The sequence below is a fragment of the Poecile atricapillus genome, chromosome 7 (genome assembly GCF_030490865.1).
Source record: "Poecile atricapillus isolate bPoeAtr1 chromosome 7, bPoeAtr1.hap1, whole genome shotgun sequence".
Taxonomy (NCBI): domain Eukaryota; kingdom Metazoa; phylum Chordata; class Aves; order Passeriformes; family Paridae; genus Poecile; species Poecile atricapillus.
Genome location: NC_081255.1, coordinates 17,425,308 through 17,451,818, shown reverse-complemented (window position 1 = coordinate 17,451,818; position 26,511 = coordinate 17,425,308). Strand labels below are relative to the sequence as shown.

The following is a 26,511-nucleotide window of genomic DNA, read 5'->3' as shown; positions in this document are numbered from 1 at the left end:
AGTTGAAAATCCAAATATATATTTTTTGAGACAGTAGAAGTATTGCTGCCTAGCCAAGACAAAAGTAAAACTAGAGCATGATTTCAAACAATTTGAAAAAACAATTTGAAAAAAAAATAATCCAACATCAGTTATTAATAGAATCAGGAATAATTATTGTTGTTTCTGATATATAATCAAATATTACTTGTAAAGCATCTTACAGTGTAAATTGTAATCTTTTTCTATTAGCTGCAAAATAAGGTTCAGGATCTAATGTTAGTGTATGTCAGTGAAGATATTTCACTGAATATTGACCACAGCTACTTTCAGAATTTCACAGAATCTCTAAAGAATATGACTGGTGCTCTGTCTATTACTGTCACACTTTTCTCTAGCCCATGCTAGAACATTGTTCTACAAATGTATTATCCCATTGAGAATAGTTATGTGTACTAACTCATTTATCAGGTTAAAGACATATTGCTCTATATATAGTCAACATGAAAACAGAAGATTGACTCTCAGTCCCTTAAGGATTAATGAGCACATTCAGTATCAAAAACTAGCCAAACAAAATAAGTTACGGGTTACATAAAAAAGACATCATCAAGATTGTGATTATTAAAAAAAAAATCAGTAAAAATAATTTCAACATTAAAAAACTGTAATTGGGAAACCAGAGATTATGGCAAACAAGAAAGTCAATAGAAGAAATTTCTTCTAGTTAAGATTCAGTGTCTTTTTTCTTAAAAGTGATGGAGTTTGATGAGTCAGCAGAAATTACTTCTTTGCTGCACTGTATATTCAGGTCCCACTAGAAACAAATGGAATCAGCAAGACAGTAAGAAAAATGAGAATCTGAAAGAGTCTGTTGTTGAGGAGTGTCTTTTTATACACAGACACTTTTCTGAGTAGAACCACACTTTAAAGTAAATGTTTATCTTCGTGGGACCACAAAGAAACAGCTCTGTCAAAACCTCAAGTGTTTTTTATGAGATGGTAAATTCAAGAGTGTATTGTCAAAGTCAGTAAAAAGAACTTTGGTTTTATGGTTTATGCTTCTCAGTTAAGACACAATTTTATTCAACAATGGCAGACAAGACTGAAATATACATATATTAGCGCACAAGTATTCTTTTCAGGATGTTATTTACCTTGCATTCAATCTCTGCTTGTCTACGTTTTGCTTCATTCAACTGAGCCAGAAGTCCTTTGTTCTGTGCAGAAAGGTACTGCACCTTCTCCTGTAGGTTGGTAACCTCTTGCTCTGCCCTTCTTAAGTGATTACTATTGATCTGGTTCTGAAATTTATGAAAAAAAAAAAAAAAAAGGAAGCTAAATACATGTTAAGGAAAGGATATTAACTAACTCCCTGAAGTCTGACAAAACAGACTTAGAGATCATTTACCATAAAAAAACTTTTGATGAAAAAGCATTCAGAGGTTTCCAAGTGTCATCAGAAAAGTTTGCATGACTTTTTTTTATGACCAGGATATTAAAATTGTTCTTAAACAGATGTCTCATTGTAAGAGCATTATTGCAAAGCTCCAGTAGATCTTTTTTTCCCAATTTGTTGCCTAGGTAAGGCAGATTTTGTGAACTTGTATCCTAACTGCACTATGCACCAGGAAAGATCAGGTATGTCAGAAATACTGTGCACATTTCCTGTCCAGTGAATTCCTGAAAGCAACATGGCACCTTAGTTGAGATCAGTGCACATGTACAAGTCACAGCATTTGTACCCAAAGCTGTGCACACCATACCACGAGAATGGCATTGCTCTCAGATGACAGCCAGACAGCTAGAGCACACACCAAGACTCCATGTGAAACACTCAAGTGAGAAGTACCCAAATACATGTAAGCCAGACAGCAGGATCTCTATGCCCCCTACTGACCAAAACAATATTGACACGTTAGAGAAAACTTGAGAAGGCAAGAAGTCCAAGTGGTGCCTCTGTCAGAAAGAAACCTTCATATGCCTTGCAGTTGGTTAATCTCTCTTCAATAGCACGTCCTTACATGCTCTCCTGGTTTCTGGAATTGTTGAATCTTGTCAAGTAAAGCTGTTGTTTGTTTAGTTTTTTGGATGCATAAATCTCTTTCAAAAAAGTAACGTTTAGGAGGTATCTCATGGGAAGATTTCTTAGAAGTCTGTTACAAATCCTACTCAATCACTAACACATTGTGCTTATTACCTTGAGTGGAAGTTTTCTAATATAATATGAACTCATCTCTTTAGTGCACTTTCATTGCAGGTGCTTGGCAACTTATTCCCTAGTTACACAAAAAAATCTTGGCAGTCAAGGTATGATTGTTTTTTCTGCACAAACCTCAGCAGGAGTAACCCACGCTTTTCTATTCTGGCACATAAATGGCAAACCTTGTGATAAAAACCCCCTGACCAATACATAGCTGCTTTGCTGAGTCCACAGCTCAGTAACCAGATTCATGACCTCAGCAGAAAATAAATCACCAATGTCATCACACAAAAGCACACACTGCTATCTAAATACTACTATTATCAGAATTGCCAATTAGATTTGTGAAATTTAAAATACCTTAAACATACTTTTGTTGTTATTACACCTGTTAAAATGTAATGAATTAAGATGCACACACATTCAGCATCTACCAACTAACCCAAACTAGAAATTCAGGAAGCATAGTCCTGGAGAAGATTAAAGAAGAGACATTAAAGTTGGACTGTATGCACTAGAGTCTCCCATCCCCATCTAACAGAAGTAAAAACATCCCACATTTTGGAACTAAAGTCCTGCATGTAAGCAGTGAAGATCATCAATCAGGTATCTACCATTTAACACCAAACTGCCAGCATCCCGCTCAATCCACACGTCCTAGTGTTCAATAACATACCTGTGTCTCCACCTCCATCATTCTTTGTTTGGTCTCTTTCAGCTCAGCCTGAGTTTCTGCTTCTCTCAACCGCACTGTCATCAGCTCATCCTGTAGCTCATTCACTGCATTTTTTTTGGGAGGATCTTTCCATCTTCCAGTGGTACGAGCTAAATGACGCTAGAAAAACAGCATGTTTTTGCTGATAATGCTTGATCATTCCTGGTAATTTTCTTACTTCATCTAAGGTCTCACAGTTATATGAGGACAAATAGCTAGAGTTCCCCTGTTGATCCTGAAAGCTAAAAACCAATGGAAACTTACTGGTTTTAAGAATGGACAATTAAAACCTGAATACATTAATTCCCAGCTACAGTAGTCAGTGAATTGCAAGTATATCCTGAGATTTTTGTCTATTTCTAGCCCTTTCTAACATTTAGCAAAGTAGGAGTACTGATCAGGTACTTCCCTCCTACCATTACAGTTAGCTGGTAGCACAGGCCCTCTGCCATTTATAACAGCTAGGCACCAATTTCTAACATACTTTTGAAGTTAAGTTTCTTGTTAGAATGAATTTAAGGGTTTTCTCACCTCAGCAATTTGATACATTATCATTAGTTTCTACTTCATCTCAGTATCTCAAAATTTTATAGTCTTTTGATTTATCATTGAAAATAAAAATTCATAAAAGTGTATTGCTACCCATACCTGCCAGTGTTCCTCCAAATCTTTGACTTGCTGCCTTAGTTCTTTGAGACCCATCAAAGATTCTGCTTCTCTTAATTTTACTGCAATCAGTTCTTCTTGTAGTCTGGCAACATTTTCCTCATCAGGGAGGGAGCTGTTCCTCTGCAACAAGGACCACCCTCTTAAATATGTATTTGAATAAAATTGTGCTTAGTGAAACCCAGTCCAAGAACATAGACATGGAACAATAACTAAGAAAACTTTAGGTGCACATCCTCTGCAAAATAAAAATCATCAAAAATCTAAGCTTCTGGATATAGTGAGTGTGTATAAATAACTGCCAACTACAAAGAAAAATTTATAAGGTAGTCGTTCTAGCTACTCTGACTTCAAGACTTCCCTGAATGGTATCCCTAACAAAAAATTACATTTACAGTATTTGAACACATCATCAAAAATGGAGAGTAATCTGAAAGGTTTTGATCTAGTTGATAAAAAGTAAAGCAAACAGGGAACTGAAATTACACCTTAAAGCTCTAACATTTGTTTAGGTTACAGGAAAAATAATGAATGAAAATTTATTTTTTAAGAAGTAGGTCATCAGGCTTTGAAAAGGAGAACAGATATGCTGACAAAGGAACCATCTGTTAATATTTACAAACAACAACCAGTCAAGAGATCTTAGAGATGAAAGTGCAAGACACATGAGGGAAAAAGCAGAAAGGTGAGAGAAGACTAAACAGAAAACGTGAACACACCAGGAAAAGCAAAACAGATGAAATCCTAATAATGGAAACCTGGGGAAAAAACAAGAGGGTAAGAAAATGGACAGGCTGTCTACAATATCCCTACAACAAATCGCTGGTCACTAAATATTCAAAGTTGAACTGTTCTTCATCACTTTCTACTTTTATCTCCCAGTAGTTGTTTTCAGCAAAATCAAGTGGTTTTGCAGATGTATAGTACTGTGACAGCTGTCAGGTTTTCCTGAGAGTTGAGTAAAGCACATGATTAACATTAACAGAACACAGCACAACAGCCATTGATTAGCATTCCATGCTTCAAAATCACAGGATCTGAGTATTGGTAAATACAGCAAATGAGAGGGTATGTTTCTGAATGTTTATGGCACTGTCATTATGGCCATGCAAGTCTCAGGTTATTCAACAGAAGCTCCCCAGATTACACAACTCATCACTAATAGCAGTAAAGAGCTGCACTGGGGGAATTTGAGGGAGTTCACTTCAGCCACTTTCTCACGTGCATAAGTTCATTGTGACAGACTGAAATATTACTGTATGTCTGAGTCTGTCTGGTACACTGGAACTGACCGCACTATTCCACTTTTTCTTCACGGGTAAGTTTTCATTGTATGTTGTCTCCATACTGATGAAGCGAAGTAGTCTCCTAAATTTTGAAAAACACTTTATATCCTGAATTCTTAGCAATGGTCAATACAGTAAGAACTAACATGCTATTAATACTAAGCCCATCATATAATTGAAAAATAAATCTTGATTCCAGTGGGTTAATCTAATTTGGTAGTAAGTTCTAGCCTGGGTACATAGCTCGTTAAAATTTGCTAGGGAAACTAATTCCAAAGCCAGTAGAACAGGATATGAAAAGCATGCTTTATATCAGGTCAGTTATTGGGGTTTTCTTCCTTTTGCTAGTTTATCTTGCAGTTAAATTTTGCTTCAAAGAAGCAAATTTAACAGTAAGTTTGAGTACAGCTTGAACTCTGGCATCAGTAAGTTACAAGCTAGCATGGCACCCAAAAGGCAGCAGAGATTCTGATACCGAGCAGTGAAGGGATTCTTTCCCTGTCCACAATGGGACGGAAATGCTAATATTGAATCCTTTCTTCTTACCCTCTCAAACTATTTAGTTTCACATAATCTCAGTGCTCACTCTAAGCCCACTGCTCTTGTTGCAGGATATTATTTTGAAACAATTGATGTTTCCTGTCAAGACTTAAGCAGAATCCAAGTTTTTCACTACAGCAGGCTTCAGGAATAGAAGAAAAGCGATCAGTTATTCACAAACTTTTCCCAGTGCAAACAGACCTTAGTTTCATTGTTGTAGTTTCAGGTTAGAAAAGCATCTTGCAGTCACAGAAGCATAGAAGAGAAGGTTCTAGAGCACAGTTCTGCAAAGAATGACAGGGACCCGCAGTCTGTTTCTAGTGCTGTTCTGTACAGAGGGTCCTGGTTTGATTTACCTTTTCCATCTCTAGAACTTTATCTTGCATCTCCTTCAGGGCACAATGGGATTCTGCTTCACTCAGCCTGGCTTGGACCAGCTCTTTTTCCAGCTGTAGCACAAAGTCTTCACTGTATCGTGAACTGCATTTATGCTACAAAGTTTGCAGAAATATGTTTAGTATGAAGTACAGATTGTTTGAAAGGGGTTTTATATACCAGATTTGGTGGGAAAAGTACATTCAAATGCTTAAGATCAGGAATTCCAGCCTAAGTGCTTACCTTATACAAGTCTGTAAATGTTAATCTAGACTGCTAACAAATTTATCCCTACTGCTCTGCCTCTCAAACAACTGCACCTCCACACAGCCAAATGTGTCAGCCAGATCTGAGACCCCTACTAGAACTCACAAGCAACAACTCATACTTTTCTCTCACTGTCAACCAAATTGAAGGATTCTCAAACAATCTGTGATTATTTTGTGATCTGCAGAAAAAGATGTTCAGGAAAGACCAGCAATTACAAGGTTAACACAAGTACCACTGAAACCCTGTTCACTTGAACTCCAATTCAACAGAATGCTTTCATAATCTTGGATTTAAAATAAAACTACATATGCTTCAATGCACAATGACTTTAGTTTGCCTCTTTCTTCACTCCAGCTCTTGGCTCTCATTTGCTCATACTCTATATATTCCTTCTGAGATTCAGATACCTCCAACTGAAGCACTTATATTCAAAAGACTCACTTTTCCCCCCAATCAGCAGTTTAAAAATACATTTTATCTCTTTCCTGGGTCTCTTTAAAATGACTTGCCAGTTTGACAGATTGTCAAACTTGCTCAATAGGCAACACCAACCTAAATCAGCCTTTAAATTTCTGATTGAAGAAAAAAGTGGGTGTTGAAATCCTCAAAGTGTAGTTGTTTAGTTACTTTGTTGACATAGCTACTCTGGAAATTACATTTAGAGGAAAATAATTTAATATACTTTTGGTGTCATTAACTACATTATAAAATGCAAGTACTACACTTGGATGCATAGATTAAGTTTTAATTAACAATTCAACTTTTAAAATACTATTCCTGATACTAAAGATACAGCTGTGTCTTACTTTATGTTTGCATCAAACAATTTCGTTTTCTGCAACTGAAATCAGTAAAAAATGAACAGAAATCTTCAGTCCCACATGCTTCTGTTAGGGTGTGACATTCCCTTACTTTTTATGTACAAATAAAAGGCAAACAGGACAAAACAAGGATTTAAATGTAACTATATGGTCAAGAAATTTTTTTTTTATTTGCTTTTTTACTTCTGCAGGCAAACTAAACCTTTTGTCATGACTTACAGTACAATCCAAATGCAAAATGTACGCTTCTCTTAGTGTTACTATATTTCTTGTATGTATGTGCCTACAGGAAGCTGTAATGGAGGGGATAGGTACAAAGCATTAAAAGGCAAAGGCAGCTCAGGCAGGCAGCTTTTAGTGTCACTGACATCATCCCCCTAAGCACTCAGCATACTGTGTGCATGTGAACACACACAGAACCCAGATACAGTATGATCCTTTTACATTAATATTAATTCTCCCTTATACCATACTAATCAAATTCATATTATTTTCAACCCACACAATGTTTTTGCCTCAGCAAGCAGTGGGGGCAGACCTGATTTGAGTGTAAGGAAGAGGATGGTGGACAATGCTAATTCATTTCTACAGCTGCTTCACATCACGTAGCAACACAAGTACCATATGTAACACCATGCAGAGGCAGAGAAGAAGCAACCACTCTTTTTAATTCCCTCGCTGTTTGTACGAGTTCATCCCATGATATACACAGCAACTTAGATGATGGACTCTACATTTCATGTTCAGATTTCTGTCTGAGATACATATGGAATGAGAGCAAGTGCAGCGTTCTCTCTCTTGTAAAGTAGGAAGTTCTCTAGTATTTTCCAGGACACTGAGAGAAAACCACAGATTTAAAGAACTGAATACATGCTGATTTTGCAATAATGTAAGAGTATTCTGTAAAAATCTAATTGATGTTTATCAAATAATGAGTAATGGAGAATGTAAGAAAAGTTATTAACCCAGTTTCAGGCATGTGTCATGCCATCTTTAAATCTGTCTTTAGGTTTCACCTGCCTAAGGAATATGTTAAGAGTACTTATTTACTTAGCCACAACAAACTCGATATACTGGTAAAAAACCCCAGCTAAGATCAAAACAGACTGACGAGATCAAGATTCACAAATTAAAAGTTGTGAGTTTTGCTACCTAGTAAAACAAAGCACAATTTTAATAATTTAGTATATAAAGGTAATACAAGTTTATAGTTAGAACAGTGTTTGAAAACTACTTTTAAATTGACTGCAGAAAAAAAGATCTGCTTTTATATATTTACCTTAAGGCCTAGAATTTCTGACAAAAGCCACAATGCAAATACAGACTTTCAGGCACCACCAAACATTTTAACCACAGTAACACTTTCTTGTCCATGTTGAAGAGACATATGTAATATAAAGGGCTAAAACTGTAGTTCTACAGCCACTTCATTCTGAAAGAAACAAGTCCTTGCTTGGCTTCATACAACTGGATTTATTTCCACACAACTTTTCTTAAACATAACCATAGCAAATATTATTTTGGCTGATGACAGATACAATTACACAATGTTTCTCCAGTACACTATACTGAAGAGCAATTAACAGATGATTCAGCAGCTCCCAGCTAACTTTGTTTACACATTTAAGCACTAACTGTAGTACTTCCCTAAATACAGTATTCTTATCTTCTGCTTTTTCATTGCAAGTCAGAACACAGTATTAGGAAAGTATACTGTAAAATAAAGTGAAGCCTTCCATAAACTCATTTACAAGCATATATTCCCAATATCAGTTACTGTGTTCTTAATTATTATCAGTCATTTTAGCATGAGTTCCTGAAAAGAAACTATGCATTATGAAGTTGCTGTAACAATAACCACATACATCACTATAAATTACCTTGCAAAATTCATATGCTTCCATCTGAATGCTTAGTCAATTAAAATTCTATCTTCACATAATATAGCTGAAGAGCCTATTTAAAAATAAGATGTGAACTAATTTTAGCTTGATTAGCCTCCAATTTATCAGATTCAATTTTAAAGCATTCAGACTAATGAACTGGGTAATCATTGACAATTACAGTGTCACAGGGAAAGACAAGATTTGCATTCTGGAGGTGTTTTCATCCAGCAAGAAGCTACCTTTTCATTTAGAAACACAAGGGAAAAGAACAGAAAATAAAACTTTCAGCACATAATTATCAGGAGTAAGTTACAACAAGCTGATTACCCTTTCCCCTAACTCCTCAAATACCATTGCTCTTGGTATGCCTCAAAAGAAAACTCTGTATTTCGTTCTTGATTTACTAGCATACTAGCAGTATGAGGAAGAAGCCACCTTCCTCTTAATCATCTCGTAACCCACCATGACTTGCCTTTGGCAAGCTTCTACATTTAAAGACCAGACAAGCCAGAGAGAGATTAGTATCATTTGTTAGTATAATGTTTACCTCTTTAAGTAGACTCCACACTTCATAATGAAGTCATTCTAGTTTAAATAAAAACTATCTATAAATAGCTTAGCACAGTAAAAAATAAACTTGTGCGTAATTTGGGCTTCTGGTGTTGGGCTTCGATCAAAAGAATACTCCTCTACCCTTCTCTATATTCAGAAGTGCTGCAGGGGAGAATTTCTTCAGACACAAATCCAGTAAATACCTTCAATACTTACCCTTAAGCCATCCAGCCTATGCTATCCAGACTCATAGAACAGATAGCATAAATCCTTGATAATACTCAAATACAAATATACAACCTTTATACAAAGGATATGCTAACCTTCTTAGAAATACAGTTGTTTAGATAATTTTTGCTACCAACAAAACAGTGGGTTTTTTTAATCCCACAGTGTTGTTCAGAAGAGGCAGTTGCAAGTACCCTTAGGCAGTTCTTCTAATATATTTCTACTCAGAAATTCATGTCCAAACACTACAGTTTTTATCATGCTGAAACAGACAATTCAAGACTGAAAAATATGTAGATGATAAAATATATGCAATAGATGCTGTATCTTTAAATAAGCACAGATAAACTATGAAGTGCAATAAGTTTACAAAAGTACAAGTTTACAGTGCAATAATTCTTGCTTACAATAAACAAAGCTGAAATAATTAGAGAAGAAAACATTAAAGACGACAAGATACTTGCAAGACAATACTGAAAAGGAGTATTGCCAAGAACAAAGCTGCTGGCACTAGCAAGTGGCAAAAAATTTACCAGTGTACAGTAAAATATCAAAATTCCAAATAAATCCATGCATTCCCACCAGGTGGAGCCCTAAATGCATGCAGCTGCTTACATTTGTTGCTCCCACATCCATGCTTGGAAATAGTTAAAGCCTGTTCAATTACATGTTTTACTGATGCAGCAGAATCTAGTGAATGCTCCTCACTTAAACCATTTTAACACTTTGACCACGCTATCTGATTCTGATGGGTCTCTAAGCCACAGTGCTATTCCCTGCACTTCAGAATAAGCCAGCTGTTAGGCACAAATCTGTCTGTAACCATATGGATTTACAGTCTCAGTTCCACACACACAGTCAGTTATCCTACAGCCATGTGGAGGAAAAGTATGCTGCAAGCACGGAAAGAAGGAAGCATGCTCATAATTTAACTTACTCTCCATTCTCACAGTACTTGTCTAGTTGTCTGCACTCACAGCTCCAGCCCAGTCAAATTTGCAATCCACAGTTATCTAAGGTTTTGCTCAGGATCAGTTCCCATGCCTGTCAGGCAACCTGTCAGGTCTTCCCATCATTGCTACTCAGTAAGGTCCCCAGGATGGTTAAAGGCATTAGTTTTAATAGTCATTTTCCCACCAATTAACAAATAAATAAATATAGTATCTTAGTCTTCTAATAACTTTTAATTGCATACAGGTCATTAACATGGATGCCTCTAAAAAACACATACCAAAGGTATGTGTACTATTGTAATCAGACAATAAACACCTGGATATCCAAAAGTCTATAAATGTTTCTCATTGCATTTTACTTGAAAGATTACAATATATCTAAAAATGTTGGAAAGCATTACTAGACCATCCCCATCTTCCTAATCATAATTTCTTCATATTTTTCCCCCTAAAGAAATTATTCAAGTTCTATAAAAAGCAGTATTTCACATGAGAGAGTAACAGCTCATTAATCACTTCTTACAACTATTCTAAAATGTGTGTCTTTTTTACACTGAAATGCATTAAACAGACATAATAAACTAGTTCTAGAATGTTGCACTTAAGTTGTGATTTCTTTTCACTCTAACAGTAAATCTCATCTTTACCTTCCAATATGAGACACAGGTATTTCTAGACCTTTAGTGGAAGACGTAAAACAAACTGCCATACTGACATTAAGAAACCTGGTAAGCAGCTGCAGGATACTTAGTTCTAGTAAGTTGCATTTCCTACTCCTGAAATTCCCAAGACTCTGGACAAGTAGTTGGATACCACTTAAAACAATATGAGGATATTCACATCAACATAGTGGTGCACAGTTTTAGTCAGCAAGTGAAGATGCTAAAATGCTTCCCCCTGCCCACCCATAGAGAAGATACTGAGCACTTCCAAGTGTCTTAGGGGAAGTAACTTCAGTCTTACAGCAACAGTCAGAAGTCTTGACCATTTTACTACCTAAAACACAGAGTGCACACAAGTGCAGCACTAGAAAAGGCTACTAAAAATTATTTTCCTGCTCCATATGCACATAAACCCACACTTTCAAATCAAGTTCTGTAGTTCCAAAATCAGGGACAATACTCTTCTACTTCAGCAAGCAGTAAATTTTAGCATATTCAGAAAAAAAAAAAAACAAATACAGGTACACAGAAAAAACAATACGAAAGAAACTGACGTCAGTTATACACTAGGTAAGGGCACTGTGAATCAATGCTCAAATTTGAGTATTCAGAGTGACACAACTTGCAATGACTAGATTTTTAGCATTAAGAGCTATCAGAGGTTGTATGTATGTTTTTTTGTATTTATTTTGTGGAAGGGTTTTGTGTTGTTTTGTGGGAAGTTTTTTGAGTTTTTTCCTTGGTGCATTTCATTGTGGGTTGGTTGTTTATGGTTTTTTTATTAACTTATAACTTACACCTATCCAGGGTTATGAATCTCATCTATCAGTAGAACAGAGCAAAATTTCATTTAGTCCAATTTGTGTAATTTTAAGAATGCAAATCACAATGAACAGGGGTTTACAAAGACAGCACAGAGACCATGTCATGTAATGATGAGGAAAAATAAACACATGTGACAAAGATGAGATGATGTGCTGCCAGGCTCCTTACCCATTGCTGCTGTTGCTGGAGCTCCCTGATGGTATTCTCAGCTTGCTCCAGTTTAGTATTGGCCTCATCACTCTGCTGTTTGATGGTGGCCAGCTCCCGTTTTATGAGGTAGTTTTCCTCAGCCTCCTGGGCCCTTGTCACTTGTCCCTTAGGACATAATTCATTTTTTTAAGCACTTGACAAATCCAAGGAAAACTACCTTTGTGATGCTTAGCTGCTTATTTCATCAGATTGGTTTTGCAAACAGCACAGAGTATAATTGGTAGAAATTTTAGGACAAAGTAGTACTAAAAAGCTGCTTTAGTACTTTATTACAAAGTTCAGCATCCATTTAGCAAGCACAGTTTTGTACTTGCATTCAATAAAATTCCTTTCATGCATTATTACTCAGTTGTACATGCACAGATTGAGGTTCACTATTCAATTTCATTGTTAATACAGTGTCATAGAATCCATTTGCCACAGGAATTTGTACAAAAAATTACAATAGGTTAGGAAAATTACTATAACGTGCAGGTATTGGGTTTATATATTTTTAGTAAATGAAATTAAACAAGTCTCTAGCAGGATATATTAGCTCTGTATTTATTCCAAATCAGCAAAGCAGGGCTAGAATACAGCATGCAAATATGCATGCATTAAAGCAGTTGGGGTTTTTTATGAGTAGAAAGAGAGTCATACAGTAAAAGACTAAAAGACTATACCTGTATCAATCTATCTGCCAAGGAAGCACTTTCCTACAAAGGAAAAATTCAGATAGGAATGAGGAAAAGGGAAACCAAAATACAAGGGGCTGATAATAGTGACAAAAAAGACCAAGAGCTGATAGAAAGAAAATGCCCAAATTCTACCCATTTTCTGTGCAACTCTTTTTGTAAAATCAACAACTCTTCATATAAATGAGGCAACTCAGCCTGAAGGCCCCAGGAAGAAGCTTTTTCTGCAACAGATTTTCTGCAACAGTCCATCTTTGTTACAAAAAGGTTTCAAAGCCAGATTTCTGTAACATTTAAAGAGATTGGACATTTAACATTTAAGAAGATTCGGTGTTTTTATTTGAATGGCTTACTTCCCTAATCAACAAAAGTTACTGAAGCATTATCTGATATGATTGAATAGATAGATGCAAGACACAATCTACAGTCCCCCCACATGAAACAAAGGCATAATTTGAGCACAGAGGGAACTCCACTAAGCACTGAGGCACTCATGCAGCACTACAGCTTCCACTAAGATGAAGCAGGGAAGTTAAATGGTGCAAACTGACAGACAAGTAGGAAATGTCAACTATGACAGCTAACATTCTGTTTTACTGAACTCTTGTAGTAACTCCTTGAGCAGTTCATAGATTCTCTTTCCTTGCCAAACTTGCAAGACAAATTTTCAGTTTTGCACACTGACAAGCCCTACCATCCTGCTGTTGCATTTAATTAATTTCTATTTTATCGCCTCTGAAACCACTTAATTTTTTTGAACATTCTACAACAGAGAAACACATCTATTCCCAGACATTCTTTGTCCTTGCAACCTCCACTAAAACTGAAGTTCAAACTGGTAGGTAAGAGCTATTTCTTAAAAGTTAAGATACACTAAGGAAATCACAACTAAATCAGATGGGTTTGAATGATGGAAAAGTACTTTAAAAGTAAGTTTCCAACAGAAGAACTCCACGTATTTTTCACACTTTATGATGTCTTTCAAATGCTGCAATGTTAACAATCGGCAGAAATTCTTATTAATAGATATTTTCCCATGTTGAATTGTTTTAATTCCAATCAGATTGGGATTTTCTGAGGGTGAATTCTGAAATTCTAAGTACAGAATTTGCAAAAGCACTAGCATCTGGCAGTTCATTCTGGACTTCCTAACTAAAAAAGAAAATATTTCAAACCTCTACAAGTTAAGTATAAAACAAGGATATTACCTATTATATATTTGCCAAGGGCATTGAAATGATTCACTACAGCTTCAAGCTTCTCAAAGAGAGCCTAATCTTTCCCATTCATTTTATAAATCTCCAATACTAGAAACAAAAAAGTCCATAAAATCGTATTTTTGGTCACAGCTTTCACAATGTCCTCATTATGCATCTTTTCCAAACTAAATTCTGAAATCAGTTAATTAGAATTTGACATAGACGGACTGCTTTTCAAGAAATTGCAATGGGGTTTAACATCTGAAGTGTGAGGTCTTTCAATTATGTCACTCTTAATTGAAATGTTACCATTTTCTTCCCTGTGAAATGTGAACAACTGTTTGCAACTCACAAGAACATTCAATTGTATTTGTTGAAAGATGGTCCCTGTTTGTCCCTGCTGTTGGTCCCTGCCCTAAGCAGAGCAGTTCAGATGCAATCTGCCACAGGAAATGTGATACCAGGATACAGGAGAGGCCACTGGAGAACAGTTGGCAAAATATCCACAGCAGTCTTCATGCATACTTTTGAAGTTTCAGTCAGTTACAAAAAAACCTAACAGAACTCTACTTCAGACTACATATATGAAAATAAGTATTTAGATATTCTCCCCACCACGTACCCAAAATTGCCACAAAACCTGAAAACTACATCGAATGAATGAATGGCAGTGTTCCTGTTCTCAATCTGAATGCTGCAACATCTCTCTGGTTATTGGTAGGTCTGTCATTTTGCTCCTACATAAAAACACCAAGCAGCTTCAGGTTTTCAAAACTGAGGATTCTCTCACAATGACCTCTTTTCCAACCAACCAGTCCACTATTTCATGGAGTCTTCTGGACTTTGAACATATGCTTCTAATTCAGAAAGAAAACAGTACCACACAAGCTGGGTATGTCAAAATGTTTGATTTTATAATCACTAAGAAGCAGTCATAACCTTACATATTTAAAGCATTGACCTTAATTTCTTGGTGATAGCCATGTTATTTGGCTAAGCACTGCTAGTAAAACACCAGAGATTATCAGGAAAACAGTAAACTATAATTCTGAGATTCCCACTTCACATAATGAAATTGCAATCAATAAAGTCTAAATTAATTGAAATTAAATCTAATCCCCAACATACTTACTTTTTCTAGTGTTTCAATGCGTTGTTTTAGGAGTCTATTTTCAGTTCGCAACCTCTGGAAGGTAAACAGTTCACAAATCCATTTCTCAAGTTATGAATTGAAAGTCTGATAAAAGCAAAGCAAACTAACAACATTTTTATCTCATCACATCCGTGAAAATCAATATAAATCCAAAAAATAATTAGTGACCTTCTTAATATCCTTTCATATTACGTACTAGCTCAAAATATGAGTTTAAACAGCTTGGCACGGCAAAAGCAAGAACACATCTCATGTTATGCAACACTAGTTGCACTCCCTGCACTAGGACAAGCTAAGGAGGCAGCTACAAGGTCTCCTTCCCTTTTCACACAAGAATTTACATAAATCTGTAAGGTTATACTGAGAATTACCTCAAATGCCTCAGAAGTAAGAAAGAATTGTACTGAACTCCAAACTTTACCAAGTGCACTTCCTGTAAATTTTTGCAGTCAGAACTGAGATAGAAGAGGTCGATACCCCTCAGAACAGTGCATTGGATATATGTTCAGTAAATGCTTTCTTCTGACAGGCTAAAAGGCAAACTCAAAATATGGTTGTTTTTCTATCTCCCCTAAAATAGTCTCTTCTGCTAAGAAGCTCTGCTAAGTCAGAAATTGTTTACATATGTCCCAAAGTAGGCCCTAGAAACAGACAGCTTTGTATTGTTTGGTTGGGGTTTTTTGGTTGGTTTTTTGTTGGGGTGGGCTTAATGGTTTTTGTTTGGGGGATGTTTTTTGCTTTCTCCTTTTTTTGGGGTTGGATGGTGGCAAGAAGTAAAGGATTTGAAATGAGTTTGTATACTAGAATCTAAAGTTACAGCTGTCTTTCATATGCTTTTACTTTGTCCTGTTCTGCAGAGAGTTGTCACTTGAGCCCTGCAAATCTGATTTCAGCTGCTGCTACAGCAGATACTGCTAACTGCCTCACTACCTGGTACAATAATAAACTGCCTGAAAAGGCTCCTAATACCTTTGTGCTCCCAGATACGTCTCACAGTAATTTTTCTGAAGAACTGGTGCCTTATGACCGATATTGAAAGTCAAAATGACTAGCAGTGGACAGGAAGAAGGAAGGCTGTACCTAACTCCCTCAACAAAGCTTTATATAATACACTTGCATATCATTTCTCCCAATGTCTTTTCTCATAGAACTGGCTAAAAACACAAGGAAGAAAATCCAGATCAAACAACATGCTGTGGAAAAAAAAGTGAAATGGGAAAAAAAAAGGCATCAAAAGCCTATTTATGTCACAAGAGCAAAAAGATGCAGTGATTAAGTACATCCAGGAAGTAGGCCAGTTAATAAAAAGGGAAAAATAAACCCTGTCAGCTTGGCTTTTTCCCCCAGTTTATATTAACTGCAAAAGCTCCAAAAGAAAAAGTGACAGCAGACAAAAGATACTACAATTTGGGTCCAATACATAAGAAAAATCAAGATCTTAAAATCAAAGACAATCCACTTAAGTGCACTCTATGAAGTCTATCCTAGCATGTGTCATACAAACCTCCTGTGTGGAGCACCTACATCTAAACCAGCATATTTGGAACCTCTGATAAATGAGGGCATCTGTTATTAAGCTTTTGTCAGCAGGAAATACTAAAAAAATAAGTACAGCAGGTCCCCAAAGATTTTTGTTTAATGTCCACCAGAAGTCTCAATGTCACTGTAGGTGTCCTTTATGAACAGACACCCCCAATATAAATGGTGAAAGAAAATAATTTGGGGATCTTAATTATGTCCTGCTACATGCAGAGATCAAACATGTAATTCCCCATCTAGGAATTAAACTTATTCATAAATAAATTTGCTGAGGGTTCCTTACTTTAATTTCAACTTGTTCTTCCATTTCTTTTGTCTTTATTGTAGTGTACTCTTTTTCTAGCCTAAAAATTAGAAATAGTAAATTATGATCAGAAACATTGTGGATAATTTACTTGTTGATGTAATACCTAACAAATAACAGTAGAACAGAGATACATATTATTGATACTTCCTCTGAAATGCACTCCAGTAAGTGCTTAGACTGGACCTTGAATTTAAACACAGATTTCAGTAGATATGAACAGACTGAACCAGCACCCTGAAGTGCAGGAGCTTGCTTGGATACATTACAGTGGCAGCAATTTGGAGCTACTCTGTAACAACCCCTTTATGTGATACAGTCATCAATTCAACAGATTCAGCCAAAAGAAATCAGAGCTTGGGTAGCCTGGAAGAAAAAGATGCAAAGAAATCTGAGAAAAATACCTTAAATATAAACAAATTTTAGCTTCTACCTGGCAAACCAAATGAAAAAGGAGGCAAGAAAAACCCACAAGCTAAGATAACAATGCCTCTACAGAAGGCAGATCAGGAAGTTCAGACTTTGAATGGTAGGATTTTCAACTACATACACTTGTACAGGTTTGCAAAGAAAATATTTTTCCTTAAAGCTTTGTTGTTACTTCTTTTTTAGAGAAGACTGCTCACTCTACTGATCATAGGCTGCTGACAGGAAAAAAAAAAAAAAAAAGAAAAAGATTGACAAATTCAGCTTGGAAGACCCTGGGCACAACCTGCAGTGCAACAATGAAAATAAGGTACTTTACAATCAAGGGGTGACCCACCAAACTTAACCCTGGCAAATCACACTACCTGCAGCTTGGCTAATCAAAACAAAATTTACTAGAGGCAGAAGAGACATGCAATTAAAAACAAGTAGTGGTATTCTCAAGATTTCAAACACCAAATGAAAGCTGTTTTACTGTTGTCAATGTTACTACAAAGTTGTATCAATCTATATTTTAAAAAGCACTAATTTTGACTATAAATGCACTTTAGCACCATGATTATTTTTCCAGTTCCTGAGAACTAAAATCTTTAGAATTCAGGCCAGATTGTAAAAGTTTCATCTCCTTTCCCTGCTTCACTCTGAAAAAAAACCCCACATTCTCCCTTCCTACCAGAAAACCACCCTCTACCCAGCCTCCTATTCAGTTCCTTTTTACAGAAGTGCTGTAATTCCCCATAGCCTTCAGGTTTTTTCAAAAGCTTTTTTAGTTATTTTTGTAAATGAGATATAGCTTTGTTATATTTAAGAAAAATAGCAAATACTACTTTAGAATTTTTTTTGCAGACGGAACTTCAGTTTTAACTGTTTATATAGTATAAAACCCCCCAAAAATGTAAAGACAAAAAATTCAAAATGAAACACTGAATAACATTTCTTAAGGGTAAACAAACAATAACTCAGCAACAGTATAATCTATTTTCTCAAAATGTAATACCTACTTTTTCATCTTTTTTGCATTGTATTTGACCTGGTAAGATGCTTGGATTAATTTGTCTGGACCACTGTCAAACTGATGTGGAATGACCTTTTGAAAGTGCTAAAAGCAATCAGAGCACAAGATTACATATAATTAACAGCTGCAAGGAAATATACACACACTATACATTTCAGATATCTCTTAAAATTATTATAACCAATAATAAATAAATAATAAATTTATTATAATATTACCTGTAACATTCCTTCCATGTCAAGTTGCAGTAATTCTGCCTGGTTCATCTGAAGTAACGCTAAGCCTACTCGAAATACTATCTCTAAACCCTGAAAAGAGAAATTTAAAAATATCCAACAATTATTCATTGTCAACAGTACAGAGTTTTTCTACTATTTAGTAACATTGGAAATCCCACCCAAGTAAGCACAAGTAAAGGGGCTACTGAAAAAATCTCTCAACAAATGGCTTCTGTGTTTCTTTTCTTTTTTGTTGCAAGAACAAGCAGTCTGGCTATTTGTCCTGATGCCAGACATCTCTCTCAGAGAAGTTCGTGATGAGGCAAAATCTCGAGTGACAGGAATTCTCTAGGTCAGCTCTATTAACCATTTTAAGTATATCTAGCAGAAAAGGCTCCAGTACTTCTCAAAAAAGCTGCTTTAATTTCAGACACAGCACAGTGTAGTTAAATTACTAAAAAAAAAAAAAAGGAATGTCTCACTACATACCCCATCCTGGACTTTCCTGAGGGCAAGCTGAAAGGACCTACCTTTGACTTACTGCTTTCTTAAAGCTGATTGCAGACCAAGCATAAGCTATGATTTGTTACTAGTTACAATTATGCAAATCTCTAATCCTAACCACAGCATAGGTGTCTTTGTGATAATGACTCTGAATAATTCCCTAAATTTCTTTGGCACCAATCTTCATCTGGACAATAAAAGGAACTAACACTCCCTCTTCTTGGCTTGCATATCCCCAGTGAACTTTAACTTTGCCCCAAAAGCAGCATTAGTTTCCACTGCAAACTCACCATAATACTGAGGAATGGATGTCCCTGCTTCATGCAATGCTAATGCACTGCACCCAGAAAGAACAGATTTGGGAACACTTCAACAGGCTTAGGGAACAAAGCTACCCACAGTATCAACATTCAGTGACTTAGCTGCTCCTCCTTGACAAACTGCACACACAGACACCTTCCCTTAGAATAATCTAATCAGCATAAGAAATAAAAAACAAGACTATGAGATTTGTCCATCATGATGGGATTTATACCACTACCTACAGTGCTTTCAACAGCTACTCTTGAAATATAACATATGACTACTATTTATTAGTTACCTCAGACATAAAGATATCAAATATTCTCGTTGCAATTGGTAGTGGAAAAGTTGTAAGGAATATAGTTAAAAACCATGACGATGCATACATAGAAGTGTGGAAACTCTGAGACTGAAAGTGCACATAAAGCTCTGGAAGATGTTCCTGGAAAAGAAGAGAAATAAAATACACAAGTATGTTAAGCTTCTGCTTCTAGTTTTAGTGCAGACGTGTTTTTGACAAATTTTGAATATAAGAAAATGATTGATACTCAGTACAGATAGCATCTGTCTGTACTAGCAACAGCACTAGGAAAGATATGACACATCATTATCAAGAACCATGCAACAAAAATCCCAATATAGTATGTCCTATAGAATGTCTACCCTGCAAAGCAGATAACAAAAACACTTCCTGGTCATACAAGGAAGTCAAATGTGTAAATCCCTGAGTAATATCTAGAATGGGCTACTAAAAAGAGCTGACAAAATTTAGGGCTACGTGATAGCTCACCTCAATCATCAAGTTAGAAACTGGATCACAAAACAGAAACCTATTTTTCTCCATCAGCCTAACCAAGAAAAACCTGCATTCCAAAGCTGAAAACAATTTCAATTCTACATATGAGGTTATCTACCAATTTTCATCTTTTAAGATACTATAAATTGACTAGGAAGACTTTGACTTTAGAATCTTCAAACAGAATTAAACATTCATATGCTTAAACTGCAGCAATACAAATCCTCATGCTTCGGTGTTTAAAGCCAGTCACTGTCTGCCAAAGGTTAAAAAAAATTGCTCACAGAGACACATGCATTTACTTCTGAGGTTCTGAAACTAGCTATTATCAAGAGTACAGCCTGTTAGCCAACAGACATGCCTGCTCTTGAGCTGTAACTCCCAAGTTCCTTTTCCATAGTTACTGAAGAGCAAGTTTGATAGATTTTGTATGTACCTGTATCATGCATTCAAACTGGTACATACAAAGGCCCAGTTCAGCCATGCTTGGTTTAAAGAGTTCTCGTAGTCTGTAATCTTGCATTAATTTAACAAACACACAGAATGCCTCTTCTTCTGGCATCTATATCAAAAATAAAAAAGCACAGTAAAGACTCTGGACAAATATAACAATATATCAGAGTAAAAGCCTGGGAGGATTTAGAGTTGGGGTTTTGTGTGTGTGTGCATGTGCACACAGTGGAGTGGTATTTTTGGTTTTTGGTTTGTTTTGAGGTTTTTGTTTTGCTAAAGGGATTTACAGCCAAATACTCCAATGAACTTTTGTATATATTAAATTCTAGCAAATAATTTCTAAACTGAAATGGAGGTCTGTAAGTTTCTTATTATATACCCTACTTTTCCATAAACCAAAAACCAATAACACAAAGGCAGCTTTAAGATAATCAAATCAACTGTATAGTTCCATTTGAACTCTGAGGAGATTCCATGTAATAGAAGTGAAATGAGAAGTTCATTTATTTTTGAAGTATCACTCACCAAAATAGCTCGCAACCCTTTAATCCTGCCTCAGCTCTGAGAAAAAAAATACATTCTCCCACTCCTGTACAGTATCTTGGCAAATAGAATGACACAAAGTAAATCTCATTTCATCTCCAGACTAAACAGCTGCCCCTGACAACATTGTAACAAAATTATGAAGGAAAACCATCGCAAAAATTCCCAATAAATCACCACAGTATATTATGCATTCTAGCATGGATTTTAAAAGTTCACAAATTTTAAAATATTTTTTACCTGCATAAGCAGTAATCCAACTATAAAAGCACTTCCTTGACAGTATCCAACCTCACGATCCACCAAAGAGTAAGCCTGGGAAATGAAGTTAAAATTCTTAACAATTAAAATCTAATTATCAATAAAAAGTAATCATAGCTCATCCTGCTATCTTGTTAATGACTTATTCTTCCTCTCCCCAAATCCAACAAGGACAGGCATCCTATCCAGAAGTTTTAGTCAGACATTCTAGCTTCTACTTGCTGCTACAAACACTGGTCTCTGAGCACTTACAAAGTTAAAGCTAAGGCATACCTACCAAAAATACAGGCAGTTTTCAACTACAATTCAACAGGAATTTGCTAAAAGAGACCACAGGCATACAAATCTCACAAAGTACTACTTTTATAGAACAGACCAGACAATGAAACTAGTTGTCTTCAGAAAAAATATATGTTGCAGTTTTTTTTAACAGATGAATGAAATGTGGTGATCTCCATGCAGGTGGCATCTTTGTTTGAGAGTTATGGAAATTATTATGATTTGGAAACCTGCCAACTTTTCTGCTGAAACTATGTTGTATGGAAAAGTCTGATCTTCAAAGTTTAACCTCTAGTAAAGACTAAGTAATGCAAGCAATGCTACGTTGGCATTTTCATTTGAATGCCAAATGAACCGGAACAACTGCATATTAGCCATTTGCTCCTGCTGCCATGTGCACTTCCTCTTTTTTTCAGAAATACCTACAAACTGAATACTAGTTCTGATTGCCAATGTTCTTGTCTTGGGCAATGCTGTTTACTTTAATTCATGGCACACTTCATTCCATGACAGTATCAGCAGTTAGTCTGTGACTTTGATCTAATGGCAACTTGGTTTTACCTTGTGAGATATAAAAAAAACTTACAAGAATGCCATCGAAACTAAAATGGGATTTGTTAAATCATTGCAGTGTCTGTCTTTCAAAAAAAACTTACAACACATGAATCTGGTGCAAGTTTTCTATATACACGGCAATCCAAGCTAGTGCATGTTCTTGCTAGTATATTTTCAAGGGCTGAAATACCAACTCACCTTCATTACGTTGAACAAGACCTCCTGCCCAAGGCTATCTTTTTCTTTGAAAAAATCATGTTCAGGGTATGTTCTAGCAATGTCCCTTCTTATTAATTTTTCACAAGGAGATGTCATTTTTAAAAGCTCTGAATACTGATCCTTAATTGGCATGCTTTGAGCACTGCATAAAAGTTGCCAAACAATTGCTCTGAAGTGATGAGGTATACCTTTTCGAACCAGCTCCTAAGGAACAAAATATCAATTTATATTTCCTGAAAATATTACAAAAAATAAACCTAGAGAAAAATCAAATTCCTCACAATTTCAGAAAAAAATTAACATTATGGCAAAATAGTACTCATGCAGTTAACAACATCAAATTCAGTGGGATTATTAACAAAAGTAAGCAGTCTCTGAATAATTTTTAGTGGCTAAATTAGCTACCGAAAGTAGTCCCTTATCCATGGCAAGCTATGTGAAAAACTGAATAGTCAAATAATTTTATACAAGAACTTCAGTTAAACATAATTTAATACAATGATGTCTATAGTTCATTAAAGATCACTGAAGAAAACTCCCTAGTAATATTTGTAGTAATTGAGATCTAAGAAATCACCAACTAAAAATTACTTCCAAAATTGGTAAATGACAAAAAGTAGAACTAACCATAGCACAGTCAAGTGCAACAAAAAATTTGCACAGTACAACTGTCATTTAACAAACTTGACAAGTTGTGTCTAATTTCTCTGGTGTGCCAGTATTTCCAAGCTATCTTTTAAGAAAGCATTTACATGCAGTTTCAGACACTGGACCAAGAAAAAATTAAGTTTACATCTACTAAATCAACTAAATTTATTTTATCTTTTGAAAAAAAAATCTGCTAGGTATTATTATTATACAATTCAAACATGTCCAGATGAGTAGACCTAAGAACCTGTTACTTGTCCTTTAAGAAATCACAAGGACAAGTAGTCTTGTTGCTTGATCTGCAAACTGAGAAAGAAGTATTATTCAGGAATTTAACAGACTGTCTCGGTGGTATGTTTTGCAATGGAATCAGTCTGACCTAGAAGATTGTCTCTCCAAGACTATTTCCTTTATGTACCTTAAGAACTTTTTGTACCTTAAGAACTGTTATCAAGTATTCCATCTTCTAAAGGCTAATTTCTTTCATTATTATTTATTATGAAGCCACAGTTATCTCCTAATCTGCAAAGCTTCCTCTTCCTCCTGTTTGTTCCACTTATTTCTACTTCTCCAACATTAAAGTTAATAAATGCAACACTGATAACTTTCAAAGATACTCTTGCTTTCAAGATTTTTCTTAAGCTTGAACTCTGCTGCCAGAGTTTTGCATCACTGACCTCCATTTTCTACTATCCCTAAATTCTCAATCCATCCTTCTTCAGAACCTCCACAGTAATGCCACTCCAGCTATTTCTCCTGCCTACAACACAACACAAAGGGCTTTTTCCTAAAAGATTCCCAACTCTACCAGACAAGAACCCTAAGACATCAGCTTTACTTAACTGTCTCTATCTATCCTTTGTCAACAACAGAATTGGACTGTACCTCAGTCATCTAAAGCCTCAAGGGCTACTAATAAAGCAAGAAACTTCTTGCTAATGCCTCGTTAATGTACCTGATTGACAGAATAATAGAGTTAACCTCTCCAACTTCCCTAAAAGGAACAGCAGGAAAACACATCTGCTAGGCATGTCATGTGAACTGAACAGCAGGACTGAAATCATCCTTCATAAACTGCTCCATATTGGATTTGCATCCATGGAAGTGCTCTATAAACAAGAAGCAAGTTCTGAAGTAGATTGAGAGACGTAAAGGATGGAACACATCACCTTTGGAGGAAGGTATAGACACTTATATCTAAAACCTAAAAACTTACCAGATTTCTAATAACCTAAGACCAGCTTCTACAGCCAGGACAAAAAAACATATGCTGCTACCTATGTACATACTGGCACAATCAGGGAATAGGTGTGCATGCTCTGATATTCCACCATAAATGCAGACTCACAGTTAAGTTTGACTTTCAACAAAAAAATACCGAAAATTATTTAACAGCAAAGGAAAACTTGGCTAGTTTTCAATATAATATTAGTCAGCAATATAATTAAATATTCCCTGAAAGTTAGTCAAATACTCCTAAAATTGTACTTGGCCAGCTCTAAAAACAAGTAATACTTGTGAAATGTTCAAACAAATTCTAACTAACCAGATCTTATTATCATCTCACTTTTCCTTTCTCTTGCCATGTTCCTGTGGCCTTCTTTTCATGGCCTTTTGGAACACCTTTCTCTATGCTGTCTCTATGCAAGCAGGAAATCTTTAGTTCATTTTCTTCCTTTATTTCCTCTCTCAAGTCATGTTCTCTCTTCACAACTGCTTCATATAAAAGATACTTTACTTTAGCCCATTGTTCCGCCTTCCCACAACCTATTCATAGACACATTTCAAACTGTTCAAAAGACCCTGACACATTTGTATTCTGCACATAAAACTACAGACTACAGCCAATAAAGAACCAAAGCAGAACAACTTGCCTACTAACAAAAAAAATCCCACACTGCTGTGCTTGCTGCCACTAAAACATGGATATGTTCAAATGCACTAAATGCTTTTCAGTTTGAATTTAAAGTGTAATTGAGCTCCACTTCTGTACATGACCACAACTAACCCAGACTGGACACACTGCTCAAAACTCATCTAATCCATCCAGAATTTAGAAACTATGTGTTCTTCTGCCTAAGGCTATCTCTGGGATCAACATACTTGGCAAGCACAAAAACCGAAATTCATTGCAGCCTTTGAGTAGAATTAATTATTAAGAATGCTTTAAAAAGTGAGCTGCTCAGGATATAGCAGTATAGCATACATATACATAATCATAGCATCAAGCTACCAGATACACTTAAGTTGATTTTCAGTAATTCCGTTTTTGGAAACATAAAGCTAATCATCCCTGTACTCATGGAAATCTCTCATCAGAGGTAAACTGAAAGCTTTAGCATTCAAGATACAGTAAATGCATCTGGTTTTCAGCTGGGTGACAGCACATAGGAAGGTTACAAAGGAAGCACTAAGGCTTAGGGATGGAAAGATTCAACTGGAAGTTTGTATTATATATTTATTTTAAAATAATAAGCCCATCACAAAGATAAAACAGTATCACTTATATCACATTAAAAATATATCCAAAAAACAGTTTCCAGCTTCTACCTTAACTTGCTTTTCTTTCTTCTTCCGTACATCTTCCCATTCATTCACAATCCTTCCCCACAGGATCCATGAGTCTTCTTCAAGATGGCTGAGATTGCTAGAAGCTGATGAACTAGATACAAGAGAAGATCCACTATTTCTTCTTGACCCATTTACTGATCGTAAGGATTTGCTATCTGTTTCCAAGAGTCTGCAAAGAAAGCACACAAAAAACAAATTCTTCTAATCAAAGGATCACACTACTAATTGTTTTCTTGACAAAGAACACACCCAGAGATTCAGTGAAACAATTTTACCAGCATGGATTTGGACTAAATGTGTAAAGAACTGTTCAACATTACTGCTTTCTCTTGAGATCACAAGTAAATCTGCAGACAGAACAGTTCACACTGCAGCATTTTAAGAAACAGATAAAAATGTCACCCACAGCTGTCATGCATCAGACTGACAAAGAAAACCTAAGGAAGTCAAATATCCTCAATGATAACATCAAATGTCAAAAAACTTTTAAAAATATATAGTCATCTAAAAGACAAAAAATTGGCCTCTTGGAAGTCTACCTGATTACACTTTTTTAAAACTGATAGTGTAAATAAAGACAGAACAATTAAAACCTTTGAAATAATTCTGAAACAACTGACATTTGCTGACCAATGTTCACAAATCAACTCAGTGTTTTATAAATGCACAGGAGAAATCCC

The 26,511-nt window shown here is 35.8% G+C and overlaps 1 protein-coding gene across 8 annotated transcripts in view; it reads right to left on the bottom strand.

Annotated features, from left to right (window-relative positions):
* The window catches only part of EVI5 (ecotropic viral integration site 5), a 74,491-nt gene that overhangs the window by 31,459 nt on the left and 16,521 nt on the right, over nucleotides 1-26,511 (bottom strand). For 5 of the 8 annotated variants that reach the window (XM_058842873.1, XM_058842878.1, XM_058842874.1 and 2 more), the window contains 15 exons: nucleotides 25,811-26,000; nucleotides 22,592-22,816; nucleotides 21,539-21,613; nucleotides 20,739-20,864; nucleotides 19,805-19,948; nucleotides 18,700-18,789; nucleotides 18,468-18,565; nucleotides 17,020-17,080; nucleotides 15,177-15,230; nucleotides 12,834-12,866; nucleotides 12,130-12,276; nucleotides 5,746-5,880; nucleotides 3,546-3,686; nucleotides 2,859-3,017; nucleotides 1,137-1,283 (listed from right to left, as the gene is read on the bottom strand). In XM_058842873.1, coding sequence (XP_058698856.1) covers nucleotides 1,137-1,283; nucleotides 2,859-3,017; nucleotides 3,546-3,686; nucleotides 5,746-5,880; nucleotides 12,130-12,276; nucleotides 12,834-12,866; nucleotides 15,177-15,230; nucleotides 17,020-17,080; nucleotides 18,468-18,565; nucleotides 18,700-18,789; nucleotides 19,805-19,948; nucleotides 20,739-20,864; nucleotides 21,539-21,613; nucleotides 22,592-22,816; nucleotides 25,811-26,000 — 1,825 coding nt within the window. The remainder of the gene's footprint in view (nucleotides 1-1,136; nucleotides 1,284-2,858; nucleotides 3,018-3,545; nucleotides 3,687-5,745; nucleotides 5,881-12,129; nucleotides 12,277-12,833; nucleotides 12,867-15,176; nucleotides 15,231-17,019; nucleotides 17,081-18,467; nucleotides 18,566-18,699; nucleotides 18,790-19,804; nucleotides 19,949-20,738; nucleotides 20,865-21,538; nucleotides 21,614-22,591; nucleotides 22,817-25,810; nucleotides 26,001-26,511) is intronic. The other 3 variants (XM_058842879.1, XM_058842880.1, XM_058842881.1) reach the window with 3 other exon arrangements.